At 43.2% G+C, this 20,099-nt stretch overlaps 1 protein-coding gene across 5 annotated transcripts in view; it reads right to left on the reverse strand.

Moving 5' to 3' along the window:
* st5 (suppression of tumorigenicity 5) overlaps positions 1-20,099 on the reverse strand; it is a 90,622-nt gene that overhangs the window by 48,726 nt on the left and 21,797 nt on the right. For 3 of the 5 annotated variants that reach the window (NM_001173687.1, XM_045688846.1, XM_045688848.1), the window contains 2 exon segments: positions 1,149-2,447; positions 16,178-16,276. In NM_001173687.1, coding sequence (NP_001167158.1) covers positions 1,149-2,447; positions 16,178-16,251 — 1,373 coding nt within the window. In that variant the 5' untranslated portion in view covers positions 16,252-16,276. 5 annotated transcript variants of the gene reach the window in all.

The following is a 20,099-nucleotide window of genomic DNA, read 5'->3' on the forward strand; positions in this document are numbered from 1 at the left end:
TGTGTTATAGACATTTATAGCAATACTTTGTTTCTCACAGACAGCAGACGTTTATTACCTGGCCTTATACTAAGATACACAATGCCCTGTCTAATGTAGTTGACATTTGCAATTTGCTTTATATTGCAATTAGGCTACTTAATGTTTGTTCAATGAAAGACTGACATTATTACAAAATAACACTGGAAAAACAGCAGAAACTCAATTTAACATATTCCATTTCAACGGCAACATTCTAGACAAATCAAATTAGAAAAAACTGAAAAACAAAAGCTATGAACAATATCAATAGAACAATGCGATCCTCTTCATATGAAGCCAAAAATACTGTCTTTCTAATGCAGGAAAACATTGAGGCCTTGAGAAAATGAACAGCAGACTCAATGTTTATCTGCTTATTATCAAACGCTGAACAGAGGCAGACTTGGTGGAACCAATTCAGTTAGCAGCATCACTACGAAGTGAGCGAGGCCTCTCTACTGTCTATCTGAATACAGCCAGAACTGTAGTCAGATAGATACACTTGAACACCAACAAAGTAAACGCTTGTTCTATGATCCTTACCCCCGTAAAAACATTCTCAGGACATGTTAGAGACATTTACAAATCCAAGACAAATAAATGTTCTAGCCGTCCATGTGCAACTCTCAGAAAGGAACTAAACAAATTCACTGCCTCTCTGTTTTTACTGCAGCTACATAAATCAGCATCTCCTGTTCGCCATGTTGTTTGATCAGCATGGCTGATTCTGAGGGGGAAGGAGGGCCCGGGGGATAAGATACACATGTTTTTACTGTCTGAGAATGCACTAAGCACAACACAAAAACATCAGTTCACTGAACCGTGGACTTACTGACACATGCCATAACAATAAAAGACTACACTTAGAACAGAATGTGCTATTTAGAACCTTAAAGAGTTCTTCGGCTATCCTCATAGGAGAACACTTTGAATAACCCTTTTTGGTTGCAGGTAGAACACTTTTGGTTCCAGGTAGAAAGAACCCTTTCCACAGAGGGTTCTACACAGAACCTAAAAGGGTTCTAACTTGAACCAAAAAGGTTTCTCCTATGGGGACAGCCGAATAACCTATTAGGAACCTTTTTTCTAAGAGCGTACACGTCTAGAGGTGACGTGACTGTTCTCACCTGTCCTGGAGTCTCTTGGGGGAGCTCCCGTCCTTTGTCAGATTTCGCGTCATGTTGGGTGCTGGGGTGGTGGGTAGCAGGGGTGGTGACTCCTCAGAAGCACTGCAAGGAGGTAGTCCGTTGCTTGGCGACGTGCCCTTGTGGTTGCGGTTGGCGTCGTACTCAAAGGTGCGTTTAGGTTTGGGCAGGGGGTTGACTGGCATGCCCTCCGGGGTCTGTTGACAGGGGGGCTCTGGGCTCTCGGTCTCTGACCGGGTTGAGCTCACACTGAACCTCTGTCTGGAGAGTTTATCAGAGGCCAGCAGGGCGTCTGGTTCTGTGACCACGGAACATATACTGCTGCGTTTACTGGTGCCTCTACTGTCCAAGTCCTCGACCCCACCTATCGTAAAACACTTGTGTCTCGTTTTGTCTGGTGCATAGCAGTTACTAAGATACCGCGGTGGCTGGCTGGGGCTCTCCTTCAGCACCTTCTCGATCTTTTGTATCCGATTGAGTACAGCAGACGTTTCCTTCCGAGCAGACAGGGAGCTCAGGAATAACGCAGAGGAGTCTGTCTTTCCTGGCCTCTTCTGGAAGCGGCCCAGACACTCCCTGTCTGAGGCTGCCTCCTCTTCCTCCGTCTCTGGGTAGGAGCACTCGGAGAAAGCCGTACTCATCCTCCGGATGCTCTTGAAGTCAAAGGTCTTCTCACTGCAAGGTGAGGGGAGGAGGCTGGGGAAGCCCTCGCTGCCGCCAACACGCTCACCCACAGGCCTCTTCTCCAGACACAGGCTCATCCTAGGCAGAGCCACCCTCCTGCACTCCCATTCTGAGATCTTCTTACGGATGGCCACAGAGGATGCCCCTGACACGGGGCGGCTGAGAGAGAGGGTGCGCTTGTGGCTGTGGTTGGTTGAAGGTCCCAGGGAGAGGGTGCTCCAGCTCAGGGGACCACCACTCAGTCCACCCCCCCCAGGAAGGTCCTCCTGTTTCTGGTTCTCTTTCTGCTCCACCTGGCCCCCCTGGGCCTCCTGACCCACCTGAGCCCCACCAGAGGGCTTGTAGATGGAGAGCTTGTTGTCCAGGCAGCTAATGCTCTTGGACTTGGTAAGTCGGCTCTGGGACGGTAAGTCACAGGAGAGGGAGGCTCCGCTGCAGAGGCTAGCGGTCTTGCTGCTCCAGCCGGCCCGGCCCAAGAGTCTGCCGTCTGTTTTGACGTATCTGACGTGCTGCCTGTTGTCCTCGCTGTCGCTGAGCGGGGCGTGGTACCGCCCCTGTGTGGCAGAAAGAATGGGGGGTGGGGACGCAGACTGGCACCTGGAACGAGAGTAAGGGGGGGGACAGAAACATCATGATACCATTCCTTACAACATTACTTTATTTGCTCCCAAATACAAAAATAATAATTCAGCTCACTAAACAGCTCAGAAGAGTCTGGCGCTAAGAGCTGCTGTGAATTCCTATCAACACTGTTGACTGCACATTGAGAGAAACTAGGAGTGGAATACCAGTGGTTACCTCAGGTGTGTTCAGCTTACCAGTGGAAGATTAATCATAGCAGCTAAAGTTTACAGGGCAACAGAAGGGGGGAAAAAACTCTCTCTTTAGAGAAGAAAAAAAAGAAAGGAAAACCCTTCAATGCCAGAATGTATTTCTAAGATAATATGCAACATGAAAACTTTGACCACTCATGTAAAATAACCGATGGAAAATACCCAGTAATGTGACATAACTTTGGCAGTATGGGATCCCTGTTCGACGCCAAAGCAAATACATATCTACAGTAAAAATGCATGCGTGGATTTTTCCACATAATTAAAATGATTTGGGTAGAATGTATGTATGTAGACGCCACACACAAAGCCATGGGAATACACCACACTGAGAGACAGATGAGACGCTCTTAGGTCTTACCTTCATCAGCAGCTTACCACACTAGTCCTGGGAGAGTTGTCTGTGTTTCCTGATGCTAACAGCCAACAGCCTCACAGAGTGGACACCGGCCCGGCCCCTGGCTCATTACAGACTGGTCCATTGTTCACCTCACACCGCCACTAATGCTACGCTGCTGCTGCTCAATGCTGAGAAATGTGGATAAAACACCCTGCTGCTGACCTCATTTGGGCTTTTCACAGAGAGAAACACACTCTTTCTCACCCATCTCTGACTCTTCCGTTTCTACCCCACTCAGAAGACTTTGGGAAGTTTCTGGACTTGGCTCCTGACTGAGGCTTGCAAAACCCAAGGCGGTGGTGGGGATCTGATGTCACAGCTAGCAACAAAGTGTGAGCTGAGCTGAGCTGGGCTGGGAGGAGGAAGTGATGGCTGTGATCCGAGGTGCAGGTTGGGACAGATCTCTTCACACCTCTGGGCTCTGTCTTTCACACGGGGGTGGGGACTACTGGGGAGAGAGCTGTACAGCACCTGATCACCTGCAGGCCAGAGTCAAACTGTCTGACTCACTGTTTCAGCGACCTAACTCCTCCTCAAATCAAATCACATTTTATTGGTCACATACACATGGTTAGCAGATGTTATTAACGCGAGTGTTGGCGAAATGCTTGTGCTTCTAATTCCGACCGTGCAGTAATATCTAACAAGTAATCTAACAATTTCACAACAACTACCTTATACACACAAGTGTAAAGGAATTAATACGAATATGTACATATAAACACATGGATGAGCGATGGCCGTGCGGCATAGGCAAGATGCAGTAGATGGTATAGAATACAGTATATACATATGAGATGAGTAATGTAGGGTATGTAAACATTATATAAAGTGGCATTGTTTAAAGTGACAGGTGATACATTTATTACATCCAATTTTTTATTATTAAAGTGGCTAGAGATTTGAGTCAGTATGTTGGCAGCAGCCACTCTGTCACAGTATCCACAGAAGGTGGCACCCCTCCTCGGTCGGGCGGCGCTCGGCGTCGATGGCCTACTAGCTGCCACCGATCTATGTTTCTGTGTCTTTTGGTTTTGTCTGTCTGAGCCGCACCTGTTTCTTGTCTGTCATTAGTTAGGTTATTTAGTGTGTCTTTTCAGTTCAGGATTTCGTGCGGGATTGTTTTATGTCAACTCTGGACAGTTGTTAGTGAGTGCTGCGCTCGTTGTTATATATATTTACCGGGCTGCGCCCCGTGCGTCTTTTGTTTTGGGAACGTGTTTTCCCTAGTTGAATTTATGTGCGCCCTGTGCCTTTCGGCTTCTTGTGTTGTTCCCGGATTTCCTATTAAAAACCACTATCACTCCGGACCTCTGTCTCCTGCACCTGACTCTGCCTCTCTACTGATCCTGATAATCGTGACACACTCAATGTTAGTGATGGCTGTTTAACAGTCTGATGGCCTTGAGATAGAAGCTGTTTTTCAGTCTCTCGGTCCCAGCTTTGATGCACCTGTACTGACCTCGCCTTCTGGAAGATAGCGGGGTGAGCAGGCAGTGGCTCAGGTGGTTGTTGTCCTTGATGATCTTTTTGGCCTTCCTGTGACATCGGGTGATGTAGGTGTCCTGGAGGGCAGATAGTTTGCCCCCGTTGATGCGTTGTGCAGACCTCACCACCCTCTGGAGAGCCTTACGGTTATGGGCGGAGCAGTTGCAGTACCAGGTGGTGATACAGCCCGACAGGATGCTCTCGATTGTGCATCTGTAAAAGTTTGTGAGTGTTTTTGGTGACAAGACAAATTTCTTCAGCCTCCAGAGGTTGAAGAGGCGCTGTTGCACCTTCGTCACCACTCTGTCAGTGTGGGTGGACCCTTTCAGTTTGTCCGTGATGTGTACGCTGAGGAACTTAAAACTTTCCACCTTCTCCACTACTGTCCCGTCGATGTGGATAGGGGGGTGCTCCCTCAAGTCCACGATCATCTCCTTTGTTTTGTTGACATTGAGTGTGAGGTTATTTAGCTGACACCACATTCCGAGGGCCCTCACCTCCTCCCTCCTCCGTCTCGTCGCTGTTGGTAATCAAGCCTACCACTTTAGTGTCGTCTGCAAACTTGATGATTCCTGACAAATTGATGATTCCTGACAAACTGCTATGTCCAAGTGACCTGCCTCCTCAAACAATCCAAATTGTACATTCTAAATTCTAAACAAGCATTACGGGTTCAAATCCAGTAGAGTTGACAGAACACACCTATACTTAGGCCCCTACAGTCTGTTTGGAAAGCAGGAAAGGTTTTGTCATTATAGTAACAGCCCAAAGAAGTGAAGGAAGCTGCAAGTTAGGTATTAACTAAAGAACGCCCTTTAAAGCTTGATTAAGCCATAATGTAAATATAATAAATTAAATGGACCAGTTCAATAGCATTACTGAACTGTACACATATGAAGGTAAATGGACCAGTTCAATAGCATTACTGAACTGTACACATATGAAGGTAAATGGGGCCAGTTCAATAGCATTACTGAACTGTACACATATGAAGGTAAATGGGGCCAGTTCAATAGCATTACTGAACTGTACACATATGAAGGTAAATGGGGCCAGTTCAATAGCATTACTGAACTGTACACATATTAACGTCAAAATATTTAAATTTCCCCCATACTCAACATACACTCTTAGAAAAACAGGGTTCTTCAGCTGTCCCATAGGAGAACCCTTTTCAGTGCAAGGTAGAACCTTTTTGGTTCCAGGTAAAACCTTTTTGGGTTCCATGTAGTACTCTCTGTGGAAAGGGTTCTAAGAGTGTAGGGTAGGCCTATTATAGAACAAATAACAATATGAGGGACAATAAGTCTTTCAATTACAGTGCCTTCAGAAAGTATTCATACCCCTTTTTTGTTGTGAATTCCAAATGGATTACATAGATGTTTTTTCTCACCCACAATGAAAACATGTTTTTAGACATTTTGCAAATGTATTGAAATGAAATGCAGAAATGTCTCATTTACATAAGTATTCACACCCCTGAGTCAATACTTTGTAGAAGCACCTTTAGCAGCGATTACAGCTGCGATTACAGCTTAGAATCTTTCTGGGTGAGTCGCTAAAAGCTTTCCACACTTGGATTGTACAACACTTGCACATTATTCTTTTCAAAATGCTTCAAGCTCTGTCAAATTGGTTGTTGATCATTGCTAGACAACCATTTTCAGGTCTTGCCATAGATTAAGTAAATTTAAGTCAAAACTGTAACTCGGTCACTCAGGAACATTCACTGTCTTCTTGGTAAGCAACTCCAGTGTAGATTTGGCCTTGTGTTTTAGGTTGTTGTCCTGCTGAAAGGTGAATTAATCTCCCAGTGTCTGATGGAAAGCAGACTAAACCAGGTTTTCCTCTAGGATTTTGCTTGTACTTAAGCTCCATTCCATTAATTTTTTATCCTGAAGAACTTCCCAGTCCGGAACGATTACAAGCATACCCATAACATGATGCAGCCACCACTATGCTTAAACATATGGAGAGTGGTACTCAGCAATGTGCTGTATTGGATTTGACCCAAAAATGTTTTGCAGTATTACTTTAGTGCCTTGTTGCAAACAGGATGCATGTTTTGGAATATTTTTATTCTGTACAGGCTTCCTTCTTTTCACTCTGTCAATTAGGTTAGTATTGTGGAGTAACTACAATGTTGTTGATCCATCCTCAGTTTTCTCCTATCACAGCCATTAAACTCTGTAAATGTTTTAAAGTTGGTGAAATCCCTGAGCGGTTTCCTTCCTCTCCGGTAACTGAGTTAGGAAGGAAGGACGCCTGTATCTTTGTAGTGACTGGGTGTATTGATACAACATCCAAAGTCCAATTAATAACTTTACCATGCGCAAAGGAATATTCAGTGTCTGCTGTTTTTATTTGTACCCATGCACCAATAGGTGCCCTTATTTTGCGAAGCATTGGAAAACCTCCCTGGTCTTTGTGGTTGAATCTGTTTGAAATTCACTGCTCGACTGAGGGACCTTACAGATAATTGTATGTGTGGGGTACTGAGATGAGAGTCATTAAAAATTCATGTTAAACACTATTATTGCAGTGAGTCCATGCAACTTAAGTGCATTTTTACTCCTGAACTTATTTAAGCTTGCCATAACAAAGGGGTTGAATACTTATTGACTCAAGACATTTCAGCTTTTCATTTTTAAATCATTTGTAAACATTTCTGAAAAGATAATTCCACTTTGACATTATGGGGTATTGTGTGTAGGCCAGTAACAACAAATCTCAATTTAATCCATTTTAAATTCAGGCTGTAACACAACAAAATGTGGAAAAAGTCAAGTGTGAATACTTTCTGAAGGCAGTGTATGATACTTGTCATGACCGTCGCTTAAATAACGTGACCAAGGTGCAGCGTGAGTCGAGTCCCACATTTTATTGCTTGTGAAACTTCTAAAAAAAGACAACAAAGATATAACGATCGTGCAAACCGTAGCGCACAAAGGCACTTACACAAAACAATAGCCCACATCGCAGGTGGGAAAAGAGACACACTAAGTATGATCCCCAATTAGAGGCAACGATTATCAGCTGCCTCTAATTGGGAACCATACACATACACCAATATAGAAATAAACTCACTAGAAATCCCCCTAGTCACGCCCTGACCTAAAACACCATAGAGAACTCCGAGGGCTCTCTATGGTCAGAGCGTGACAATACTCCACTAAAATGGCTCCTGGTAAGTGAGTTAACCAGTGGAATTTGACAGATTAACCCATACCATCAATCAGCATGTAGGAACAATGCCATAGGGATGTACAGTATGTATGAGAACCAGATCACTACAGATTAGCTCTGAGGGACTACTGTATGTAACTTCTCCAGTTGAAACTGCTTGGTTTCTCATAATGAGGTAGAGGGGAGTGAAACTGGCCCCACATGCCTGGTTTGGACCTGGGGGTTGGACTCAGGGTTCACTCTCATTAAACCCAGTCCAGAGGCTGGACTCATAGTTTCAGTTTCCTGGACACGGTTTAAGCCTAGTCCAGGACCATAATGAGCAGTGTCCTGGATGAAGCTATTCATACATCATCGTTTTGCAGAATAGTGCTAGCTAGATCACGTTCCAGTTGACTGTGGTAAAAGTCCAAAGTTATGTCCAATTATCCAGTGTGTCTAAAACAGAAACATATGCGATATGGTTTCAAGGGAAAGCAAATGGATAAAGACCAAACAAGGGTGAAAATAGCAAGAGGACGGTTGACTTTTAGTAACCAACATTCTCAAGGTTGAACCCCATTGATCAGTTCTGTAATTAATCTACCTTTAGTTTTGATTTGCCACATTAATTTGTAAGAATATATCTAGAAAGCATTTTGATGGAGCAATGTTCAACAATAAGCTTCTGCTGGGGAAACATTATTGCTAATGGCCTTTAAATCAAACTGTATGGTATATATCCACAGTATTGCTCCAAATGCACATTATACACTGAACAAAAATCTAAACGCATCATGTAAAGTGTTGGTCCCATGTTTCATGAGCATAAATAAAGATCCCAGAAATCTTCCATACCCACAAAAAGCTTATTTCGCTCACATTTTGTGTACAAATTTGTTTACATCCCTGTTAGTGAGCATTTCTACTTTGCCAATTTAATCCATCCACCTGACAGGTGTAGTATATCAAGAAGCTGATTAAACAGCATGATCATTACACAGGTGCACCTTGTGCTGGGGACAATAAAAGGCCACTCTAAAATGTGCAGTTTTGTCACACAACACAATGCCACAGATGTTTTGAAGGAGCGTGCATTTGGCATGCTAACTGCAGGAATGTCCACAAGAGCTGTTGCCAGATAATGTAATGTTAATTTCTCTACCATAAGCCGCCTCCAAACTCATTTTAGAGAATTTGGTGGTAAGTCCAACCAACCTCACAACTGCAGACCACGTGCAACCATGCCAGCCCAGGACCTCCGCATCCGAATCCACAGAAAAAACACAACCCAGTTCAGAAATACTGACTTATAAACCACTATGAGATGGAATCAAATGTGAGTGACTGTGCATATCAATAAACACTGTAAGGTGTATAAATGTGGCATATGCTTATGACAGTCCCACTGCAATGTATGGTGCAATGATGTCTTGCAACAAAGAGTCCTACCAGACCGTTGTATGGCAGTGCAAATTCAGTGTCCTCCAAGGAAAAGGAAAAATAACTCTTCACATGCAAATCTTCTTACGGATGTCCTGGGTTTGGGCGGCTCTCCATCCTTGGTAGAACTGAATCCATACTCAAAAAACCTGACTTGTTTTACAAACAGGATCACACAATATATATACACCATGAGTACCTTTCATATAAACATTAATATAGCTCTTAGCTTTAATCTCTTACAGGAATAAGAAAATAAAACTTTATCAAAATGCTTTACACTTTAACTACAGCACCAGTCTCACATGAACTGAACAATAAACTAGCCTGGGCAATGCAAAGGACTTTACACAACTACAGCACCAGGCTCACGTGGACTGAACAATAGACTAGCCTGGGCAAATGGAAAGTACTAGTGCTTACACCTATACACCATTTCTTATAAAGTTATCTAAAACAGAACTGTGTACCAACATGGATTATGATAATAGCTAATCACATTTTATAAAAGTATGAAAACTAAAATAGTTTGCCATGCAGGATTAGCTTGATCACTAATGTTTGCTATTTCAATTGATCGATAGCTGAGCTAGCCTAAATGTTAACGGCTTGTGCGTATGCTTAGTTCATTATGAACATGCACAAAATGCTAGCAATAGCTTAGCTAACCTAATCGCTAGCGGCTTGTTCTCCTTATTAAACCTAACCAAATCCTGGGGTCAATCTGTCCCTCAACCCCTTCACAGTACGTTCGGATAGATAAGTAAGTGTTAATATCTGTTTTTGTCTTTTTACTTTTTCTCGCAACAATTTGAAACTTTGTTTTTCTTCCATAGAATGGTGGTAGCTCTTCACGTTTCGTTCAAGCGCCTTTTCAATATGTTGGAGCCCACTGGTGTAGAACGTGAGGTTAGGAGAGGGACTAAGAGAGAGTATTGAGTTTTGATTTGCTCAAAATAAACTGCTCGTCATGCAGCTTCTGTCAGATGATTTGTAATAGCTGTAAACTTTTAAACATATCACAATATAAGATAATATGATTGGTTACTGGAATCTCACTAGTAACAACTGTCACGCCCTGATCTGTTTCACATGTCCTTGTGATTGTCTCCACCCCCCTCCAGGTGTCGCCCATATTCCCCATTATCCAATGTGTATATATATACCTGTGTTCTCTGTTTGTCCGTTGCCAGTTCGTCTTGTTTGTCAAGTCAACCAGCGGTTTTCTCAGCTCCTGCTTTTCCCCAGTCTCTCTTTTTCCTCGCCCCCCTGGTTTTGACCCTTGCTTGTCCTATCTCTGAGCCTGCCTGCGCTGCCTGACCTTGCCACTACTCTGGATTATCGACCCCTGTCTGCCTTGACCTGTAATTTGCCTGCCCCTATTGCTGTAATAAACATTGTTACTTCAACACAGTCTACATTTGGGTCTTACCTGAAACGTGATAACAATAAGTATTCAACATTAGTTGACCTGCGTTACACCTGGTTCCCAAGTGGGTGGGCCTATGCCCTCCCAGGCCCAACCATGGCTGCGCTCCTGCCCATAGATGAAATCCATAGACTAGGACCTAAAAATATATATTTAAATTGACTGATTTCCTTATATGAACTGTAACTCAGTAAAATAGTTGATTGTTGCATGTTGTGTTTATATTTTAGTTTAGTCTAAATTCAGTCTGGTTCTTGTTTGACCTATCAGCAGCCATAACATTCTGTGATAGCCAAAACTGCCCCAGTGTAAAATCACTGTAGATGTATTTCAAATAGCAACAGACCCTGTGTAATATATCGATTCAAACACCCCATATCCAGCCATCAGACCATTATACCCAAATGTAAGTTGAATCAGCCAGTAGAATAACAGCGCACGTTCAAAAATACCCCCTTAGGCAAGGCTTGGCCAAGATTACTCCAGGAGTCATAAAAAGCTGGTTTGACTGCAGTATTAAGCCCCTTCACACAAAAGGAAAACATCAAGTGCAGAATTCTCCAGTATGGATAGCTGCGTTGTGGTTGGGGTCTGTGGGGGTGTTCTGGTGGTCAGGACTGGGCCAGTTAAAACAAGCCTGGCTCTGGCGCTGGGCAGCTTCAACTGTGGCGGCCACACATGTATTGAGCTGGGTGCCAGTTAGGGCCTGGGTCCTGGACCCACTGTCCTCCAGCCAGGGCACATCATATCAACCACAGGTCACTTCCTGTTCTGTTGATAGACCGGGCCACAACAGGAGGGCTTCCAGTTACCCAAATAAATAGATAGATTTTCAAAAAGAAAAAAAGAGAGAAGCCATTAAGACATCCGCTCCATTTCACTTTGAGCTTCACCCTCAAGACACACACCCTCTTCCTCTCATAAATGTGTTTTATTTCATTTCCTTTTACCTTTTTATAGATTTATATCCAGCTTTCCAGTGACTTAATTTATTTTCGCAGCAATAATATTTTCTATGAACCTCTTGACGGTCGCCTAGGATAGGGGGCGCTACAGCGATTTTTGAAACAAATTCGTGCCCATTTTAAACGGCCTTCTACTTAAACTCAGAAGCTAGGATATGCATATAATTAATACTTGTGGATAGAAAACACCCTAAAGTTTCTAAAACTGTTTGAATGGTGTCTGTGAGTATAACAGAACTCATATGGCAGTCAAAACCCCGAGACCGATCATAACAGGATGTAGAATTCTGAATTGCGGACTCAACTTCATCACTTTGCCTATAAATCACACCGTGAGCAATGGTTCATTGAGCACTTCCTATTGCTTCCACTAGATGTCCCCAGTCTTTACAAAGTGGTTTGAGTCTCCTACTGTGAAAACTGACAGAATGAGAGGCTGTGGAAAGTGGTCACATGAGGAGGGCCATCACCATTATGACGCCGGCGCCCCTGGCTACCCTCCCCTTTCGAAACGTTTTGAAAGACAATGCAATCGTCCCCCTTGAATCTTATTGGAGCTCTGGTTGAAAAAGGCCCTAAAGATTTATGTTATACAATGTTTGACATGTTTGAACGAACCTAAATAAAAAAAAAATGCATTTTATTGAAAGAGGAGTCCCGCGGCCGACGGAAGTTTTGGAGCAGCCTTTAGAACGCGCTAACAAGAACAAGCTATTGGGACGTAAAGGATTAACTTTTTCGAACAAAAATACATTTGTTGTGGACCTGGGATTCCTGGAAGTGCTTTCTGATGAAGATAATCAAAGGTAAGGGATTATTGACAATAGTATACAAGAGTAGATTTGATATGCGATTGTTCCAAGATGGCGCTGACCTGTAACGGTAGCCTATTTTTCTGAGTATCGCATCCCCTTTTATCGCAAAGTGTGATTACCCAGTAAAGTTATTTTTAAATCTGGCATTACAGGTGCTTTCAAGAGATATTCATCTATAAATCTTAGAATGACAATATTACATTAAAAAAAAATTTGAATAGTAATTTAGTAAATTGTAGCGCTGTTTCACCGGATGCATTTGTGGGAAAATAGTTAGTCAACGTCACGCGCCGATGTAAAATGCTGTTTTTATATATAAATATGAACTTTATCGAACAAAAGAATGCATGTATTGTGTAACATGATGTCCTAGGAGTGTCATCTGATGAAGATTGTCAAAGGTTAGTGCTGCATTTAGCTGTTTTTTGGTTATTTGTGATGCATGTGGTTGGTCGGAAAATGGCTATGTGGCTACTTTTACGATATACTCCTCTAACATAATCTAATGTTTTGCTTTTGCTGTAAAGCCTTTTTGAAATCGGACAATGTGGTTCGATTCAGGAGAGGTGTATCTATAAAACGATATAACATAGTGCTATATTTGAAAAATATATATATTACATTTTGTTATGCTAATGGCGATAGGATTTTTCGCTGGATGTCCGTCCCGCATACGGGACTGAGCCCGACCAGGGGTTAAAAGAAATGCCCATCAAAGCCCTGCTGCACCCCTCCCAGATCTTATGAGAAGTTGTCTTCACAGAATTCTTTCCTGCCAAGTGATTACCGACAGAATCATTATTTTTTTTGGGGGGGGGGACAGAGAGACTTGTGGGAAGGTGGGGGCAAGTATATGACGGTGCTCTCTCTGTGCATAAATTAGTTTCTTCTCTTAAATCATCTTAACGTTGTGCAATTTTTAATAAGTAAAAAACGATAGAAACATCATGAACTGTGTAGAGTGTTGATGGTAACAGAGATAGGGAGTGTTATTGTTTCTAGAGAACTTCTTTATCTCGACTGGGGTCATTAGATGAGCGATGGGGTACAATTATTAGATTCCAACACTTGGTGTAACCTAAGTAGATTATCGGACGGAGACCAGGGCCAACTACACTCTTAAAAAAAGGGTTACAAAAGGGTCCTTCAGGTGTCCCCATAGGAGAACCCTTTCTGGTTCCAGGGAGAACACTTTTTGGTTCCAAATAGAACCCTTTTGGGTTCCATGTAGAACACTCTGTGGAAAGGGTCCTACATGGAACCCAAAAGGATTCTACCTGGAACCAAAAAGGGTTATAGGGACAGCAGAATAACAATCTTTTTAGGTTATAGATAGAAAAAAAGGTGCTAAGAGTGTATCTAAGTCAGACATGGTGAGGTAACAGAAAAACAACTACTCAGCACAAAATCTATTTCTCTTAAAAAATGTATCTGTCAGTGGTAGTTATGTTTAAACTCCTCACAGGCTATGGGGTTTTCACACTGGGTTAATGTACCAGCCAGGGCTGTAGCTAGCTTCCAATTGGCAGCCCTTCTCAAGGTTATTCACATAAGAGATCCAACGAAAACATGTCAGAGCCATAGCCACTGACTGCCGTGTTATACAAGGACATGTAGCACTTGGTAAACTAACATCCTGACAGACTACACACCAAGTAGCAGATGGTGAAGGCTTGCAGTTGCACCCCTGTGAGTCCGATGTAAGCACTCCATGCCAGTTGATGCCAGTTCCTGTAGATCTTAAATCTTCACTCTAAGCCTAGTTTCAGTGGACACAGTGTGTGTATATATAGTGTTGAAGGGAAAGACTGATCACAAAACAGAACAGTCTATCGCCAGCACATTCATTACGAGCCCTGTTTGTTTCTCTGTTCCAGGAGGAAGATGTCATCTCTCAACATGGTAACTCAAACAAGCCTCTGCTCAGACCACAAAGAGTTTATAGTTGAATGGGGCCCTATTCCAGAATGTAGAGGATGGCTTACAAAAGCAGATACTAAACTCAGCAAAAAAAGAAATGTCCCTTTTTCAGGACCATGTCTTTCAAAGATAATTTGTAAAAATCCAAATAACTTCACATATCTTCATTGTAAAGGGTTTATTTAATGGACATGCACCTGTGGAACAGTCGTTAAGACACTAACAGCTTACAGATGGTAGGCAATTAAGGTCACAGTTATAAAAACTTAGGACACTAAAGGGGCCTTTCTACTGACTCTGAAAAACACCAAAAGAAAGATGCCCAGGGTCCCTGCTCATCTGCATGAACATGCTTTAGGCATGCTGCAAGGAGGCATGGGGACTGTACATGTGGCCAGGGCAATAAATTGCAATGTCCATACTGTGAGATGCCTAAGACAGCGCTACAGGGAGACAGGACAGACAGCTGATCATCTTCGCAGTGGCAGACCACGTGTAACAACACCTGCACAGGATCGGTACATCCGAACATCACACCTGCGGGACAGGTACAGGATGGCAACAACAACTGCCCGAGTTACACCAGGAACGCACCATCAGTGCTCAGACTGTTCGCAATAGGCTGAGAGAGGCTGGACTGAGGGCTTGTAGGCCTGTTGTAAAGCAGGTCCTCACCAGACATCACCGACAACAACGTCACCTATGGGCACACCCACCGTCGATGGACCAATCCGTCGCTGGATTGGCAAAAAGTGCTCTTCACTGACAAGTCACGGTTTTGTCTCACCAGGGGTGATGGTCGCATTCGCGTTTATTGACGAAGGAATGAGCATTACACCGAGGCCTGTACTCTGGAGCGGGATTGATTTGGAGGTGGAGGGTCCGTCATGGTCTGGGGCAGTGTGTCACAGCATCATCGGACTGAACTTGTTGTCATTGCAGGCAATCTCAACGCTGTGTGTTACAGGGAAGACATCCTCCTCCCTCATGTGGTACCCTTCCTGCAAGCTCATCCTGACATGACCCTCCAGCATGACAATGCCACCAGCCATACTGCTTGTTCTGTGCATGATTTCCTGCAAGACAGGAATGTCAGTGTTCTGCCATGGCCAGCGAAGAGCCCGGATCTCAGTCCTATTGAGCACGTCTGGGACCTGTTGGATCGGAGGGTGAAGGCTAGGGCCATTCCCCCAAAACATGTCCAGGAACTTGCAGGTGCCTTGGTGGAAGAGTGGGGTAACATCTCACAGCAAGAACTGGCAAATCTGGTGCAGTCTATGAGGAGATGTACTGCAGTACTTAATGCAGCTGGTGGCCACACCAGATACTGTCTATTACTTTTGATTTTAACCCCCCCCCTTTTTTCAGGGACACATTATTCCATTTATGTTAGTCACATGTCTGTGGAACTTGTTCGGTTTATGTCTCAGTTGTTGAATCTTGTTATATTCATACAAACATTTACACATGTTAAGTTTGCTGAAAATAAACGCAGTTGACAGTGAGAGGGCGTTTCTTTTTTTGCTGAGTTTACTAGTTCTATCCCTGTAGCTCTAGCGAAAAGGCAGACAGAATACAATCAGTACATCCTTATTAATAATTGCGTAAAGCTAACTGTGGGTTGATGAGCCATGACACCTACTGTATGCAGTGTATCACTCAACACAGACAGAGTGGGATCCCACGGTACAGATTTACAAAAATAGCTTTACTACCTGAAGAAAATGTCCTGGCTCAGGCAATAAAGGATATGAGCACCTGCACTGGTTATTACTGACATCATAGCGCATGTTGAGGGCAATCCCCTTTCTTTCCACCCTCTCCCTCCACCCTGTCCCTCCCCTAGAGGCTGGTGGTGATTTCACTGACCTGTCGGGGATGTCCCGGGGCACATTAGCCCCTCTTGCTCGGGGTGCAGCCTTGGAACTTTTGTTGGCAGTCATCGTCACCCTCGGACCGCCTACACGCCTGATAGACAGACAGGATACAACACATGAAACTCCCCAGCCGTAACATGGACAATACATCAGCATCCAACAGACTGAAGTCTTTGTGATTGTTTGGGTGAGGGTATACTTGTAGCCGTGTACATGTTGTTTATAAATCACAACAAATTCATTACTTACTGTTAATAAACTGCAGTAATAAGAAAATGTGTTATGTGAAATAAAGCATTATCCAAAACACTCGCACTTGAATTTGAGACCTTGAGAGTATAAGTGGGTCAATGTGCTCTGTGCATATTTGGCCAAAACCATGACAAATATGGAGCTTAATCTCAGCCATGGGAGTGCCATATCAGATATCAGATGGATGACTTCACTGGATTCCTAACAGTGTGAGTAAACACCAGAGCATAAAGTACAACAACCAAGGAGAGAAAGGGCTGTGCTGTGTGAGGGACTCATCTGTGCTCTAGGCTCTGCTCTGTTAATCCAGCATCTCCCTCTCTCTCTTCTCATACAAATTAATGGAAATACAGAAATCATGAGGTCACAGCTCCAAACGAGAATGGTCCCTGAAGTCTCACAACAGAAGACAAATGTCTTCGGTTGCCACAGAAACGGCAGAAATATTTCTGAATCATTCAGGCCACTTGGACAGGAGATCTGGGCTTGTTTAAAAGAAACCTTCAATCTCACTCCATTGTTTTCCCATCAATTTAGAGCACAAAACTTTAAAAGGTAGAATTAAAGAAATTAAAGAGCACGGTCTCTAGATTGTAATTACGGTGCACCCTTAAAATCGCTGTTTGAGATTGAAGTGGGCAAGAATAGCCAGTAATTGCAAACAAAGCACAGAGCCAACTAAAGAGGGGAGACACTCCATCCCCTTCTGATTGGAATGTGTGTTTTTATCCGTCTCTGCTTGACTAGAGCAGCCAAGACTAACAGACTTGCTCTCTTCCCATGAACGTGTTCACCTAGAGGGCTAGGAAAAAAAAGCCTAGCTGTGTTTTTATTGCAGACTTTAGTTTTAGAGGCTTGTAGTTTGTGTGCTGCTGAAGGCTCTAAGGACTCAGGCTAAACAGGGATCTGATTGACATGATGACAACATCGCCTGCGTTACGTGCGCGAACATTGCAAAATACATTTACACATACAGTTGAAGTCGGAAGTTTACATACACCTTAGCCAAATACATTTAAACTCAGTTTTTCACAATTCCTGAAATTTAATACTAGTAAAAATTCCCTGTCTTAGGTCAGTTAGGATCACCACGTTATTTTAAGAATGTGAAATGTCAGAATAGTAGTAGAGAGAATTATTTATTTAAGCTTTTATTTCTTTCATCACATTCCCAGTGGGTTAGAAGTTTACATACACTCAATTAGTATTTGGTAACATTGCCTTTAAATTGTTTAACTTGGGTCAAACATTTCGGGTAGCCTTCCACAAGCTTCCCACAATAAGTTGGGTGAATTTTGACCCATTCCTCCTGACAGAGCTGGTGTAACTGAGTCAGGTTTGTAGGCCTCCTTGCTCGCACACGCTTTTTCAGTTCTGCCCACAAATTTTCTATAGGATTGAGGTCAGGGCTTTGTGATGGCCACTCCAATACCTTGACTTTGTTGTCCTTAAGCCATTTTACCACAACTTTGGAAGTATGCTTGGGGTCATTGTCCATTTGGAAGACCCATTTGCGACCAAGCTTTAACTTCCTGACTGATGTCTTGAGATGTTGCTTCAATATATTCACATACTTTTCCTTCCTCATGATGCCATCTATTTTGTGAAGTGCACCAGTCCCTCCTGCAACAAAGCAACCCACACATGATGCTGCCACCCCCGTGCTTCACGGTTGGGATGGTGTCTTCGGCTCGCAAGCCTCCCCCTTTTTCCTACAAACATAGTGATGGTCTTTATTGCCAAACAGTTCTATTTTTGTTTCAACAGACCAGATGACATTTCTCCAAAAAGTATGATCTTTGTCCCTATGTGCAGTTGTAAACCTTTTTTATGGCGGTTTTGGAGCAGTGGCTTCTTCCTTGCTGAGCGGCCTTTCAGGTTATGTCAATATAGATTATTTTGTACCCGTTTCCTCCAGCATCTTCACAAGGTCCTTTGCTGTTGCTCTGGGATTGATTTGCACTTTTCGCACCAAAGTACGTTCATCTCTAGGAGACAGAACGCGTCTCCTTCCTGAGCGGTATGACGCCTGCGTGGTCCCATGGTGTTTATACTTGCATACTATTGTTTGTACAGATGAATGTGGTACCTTCAGGCGTTTGGAAATTGCTCCCAAGGATGAGCCAGACTTGTGGAGGTCTACAATTTCTTTTGATATTCCCATGTCAAGCAAAGAGGCACTGAGTTTGAAGGTAGGCCTTGAAATACATCCACAGGTACACCTCCAATTGACTCAAATGATGTCAATTAGCCTACCAGAAGCTTCTAAAGCCATGACATCATTTTCTGGAATTTTCCAAGCTGTTTAAAGGTAAGTCAACTTACTGTATGTAAACTTCTGACCCACTGGAATTGTGATACAGTGAATTATAAGTGAAATAATCCGTCTGTAAACAATTGTTGGAAAAATTACTTGTGTCATGCACAAAATAGATGTCCTAACCGACTTGCCAAAACTATCGTTTGTTAACAAGAAATTTGTGGAGTGGTTGAAAAACGAGTTTTAATGACTCCAACCTAAGTGTATGTAAACTTCTGACTTCAACTGTGCATGTTATTCAATCATTTCATTCAAACTGCTCGTGTGCTTCAACGAGCGTCTGCGTAGCCAGGCGCTAAAATAGAACTCCCATCTCCCCATTGGTTTTTAGGAGCATATACCCACGTGGGTGAATGAAAGATGAACTGAGGTCCACACTCCATTCCAGTTGGTGGTGTTAATGCACCTTAAAGTTGGTTGCCAACCCCCATATAAAGTCCACAGAAAAAGAAGACTGAAGGAGGAGAGATTACTAGAAACTAACCATGTTTCCCCTTTCATCTGTGGATTAATTGTCAGAGTAGAGACTCAAAATGGGTCAAAATTCTACAAAGATCCAGAAAAAAAGGACCTAGTGCATTTCAGGTAAAATAAAAACCCAATGTTTGTATCCCATGACAAATTAGCTAGCAACATCAAGCTAGCGAGCTAAATGTCCATGAATGTTTCATGTGTTTCGACCTGTCCCCAAATTAATATAGTTGGTTCAAGGTTCATGTTGATATTTCAACCTGACATTTCGATGGCGGACGCACGCGCATGCTTGGTCTAGTCGGCATGTGAGCCAAACGGGCCATCACTTTTACACTACTCTGATCAACATTATATTCAATCAAAGGGTAATGACTTACAGTCTTGCATATTTCTCTGCCTGATTGATAATGGAGTTCATATCATTATCATAATTTCACCAAAACATGTTTATTATATATTCATGTATTATTGTGTTGAAACGGATGTTCAGATCAAATGTGTTGTTTCTTCAACGCTTCTCTCTATAACGTCACACATTCTGTGGTGTCCATGACATCGCAGACATCAGCACCCAGAGGAACCCGTGTTACTAACCCGTGATCACGTGTGGCTCAGTTTGTAGAGCATGGTGCTTGTAACGCTAGGGTTGGGAGTTTAATTCCCACAGGGGACCAGTACCAAAAAAGTAAGAAAATGTGTGCACTCCCTACTGCAAGTCTCTCTGGATAAGAGCGTCTGCTAAATGACGTAAATGAACACCCTGTCATTTCACCATAAACAGTCCCTGGATGCCCACATGTCCCTCGCACAGTTTCCTCCCTTCAAATGCCACTCTCATCTAAAATACAGTCTCAGCACTGAAACAACC

This window comes from Salmo salar, chromosome ssa11, assembly GCF_905237065.1.
Source record: "Salmo salar chromosome ssa11, Ssal_v3.1, whole genome shotgun sequence".
NCBI classification, from domain to species: Eukaryota; Metazoa; Chordata; class Actinopteri; order Salmoniformes; family Salmonidae; genus Salmo; species Salmo salar.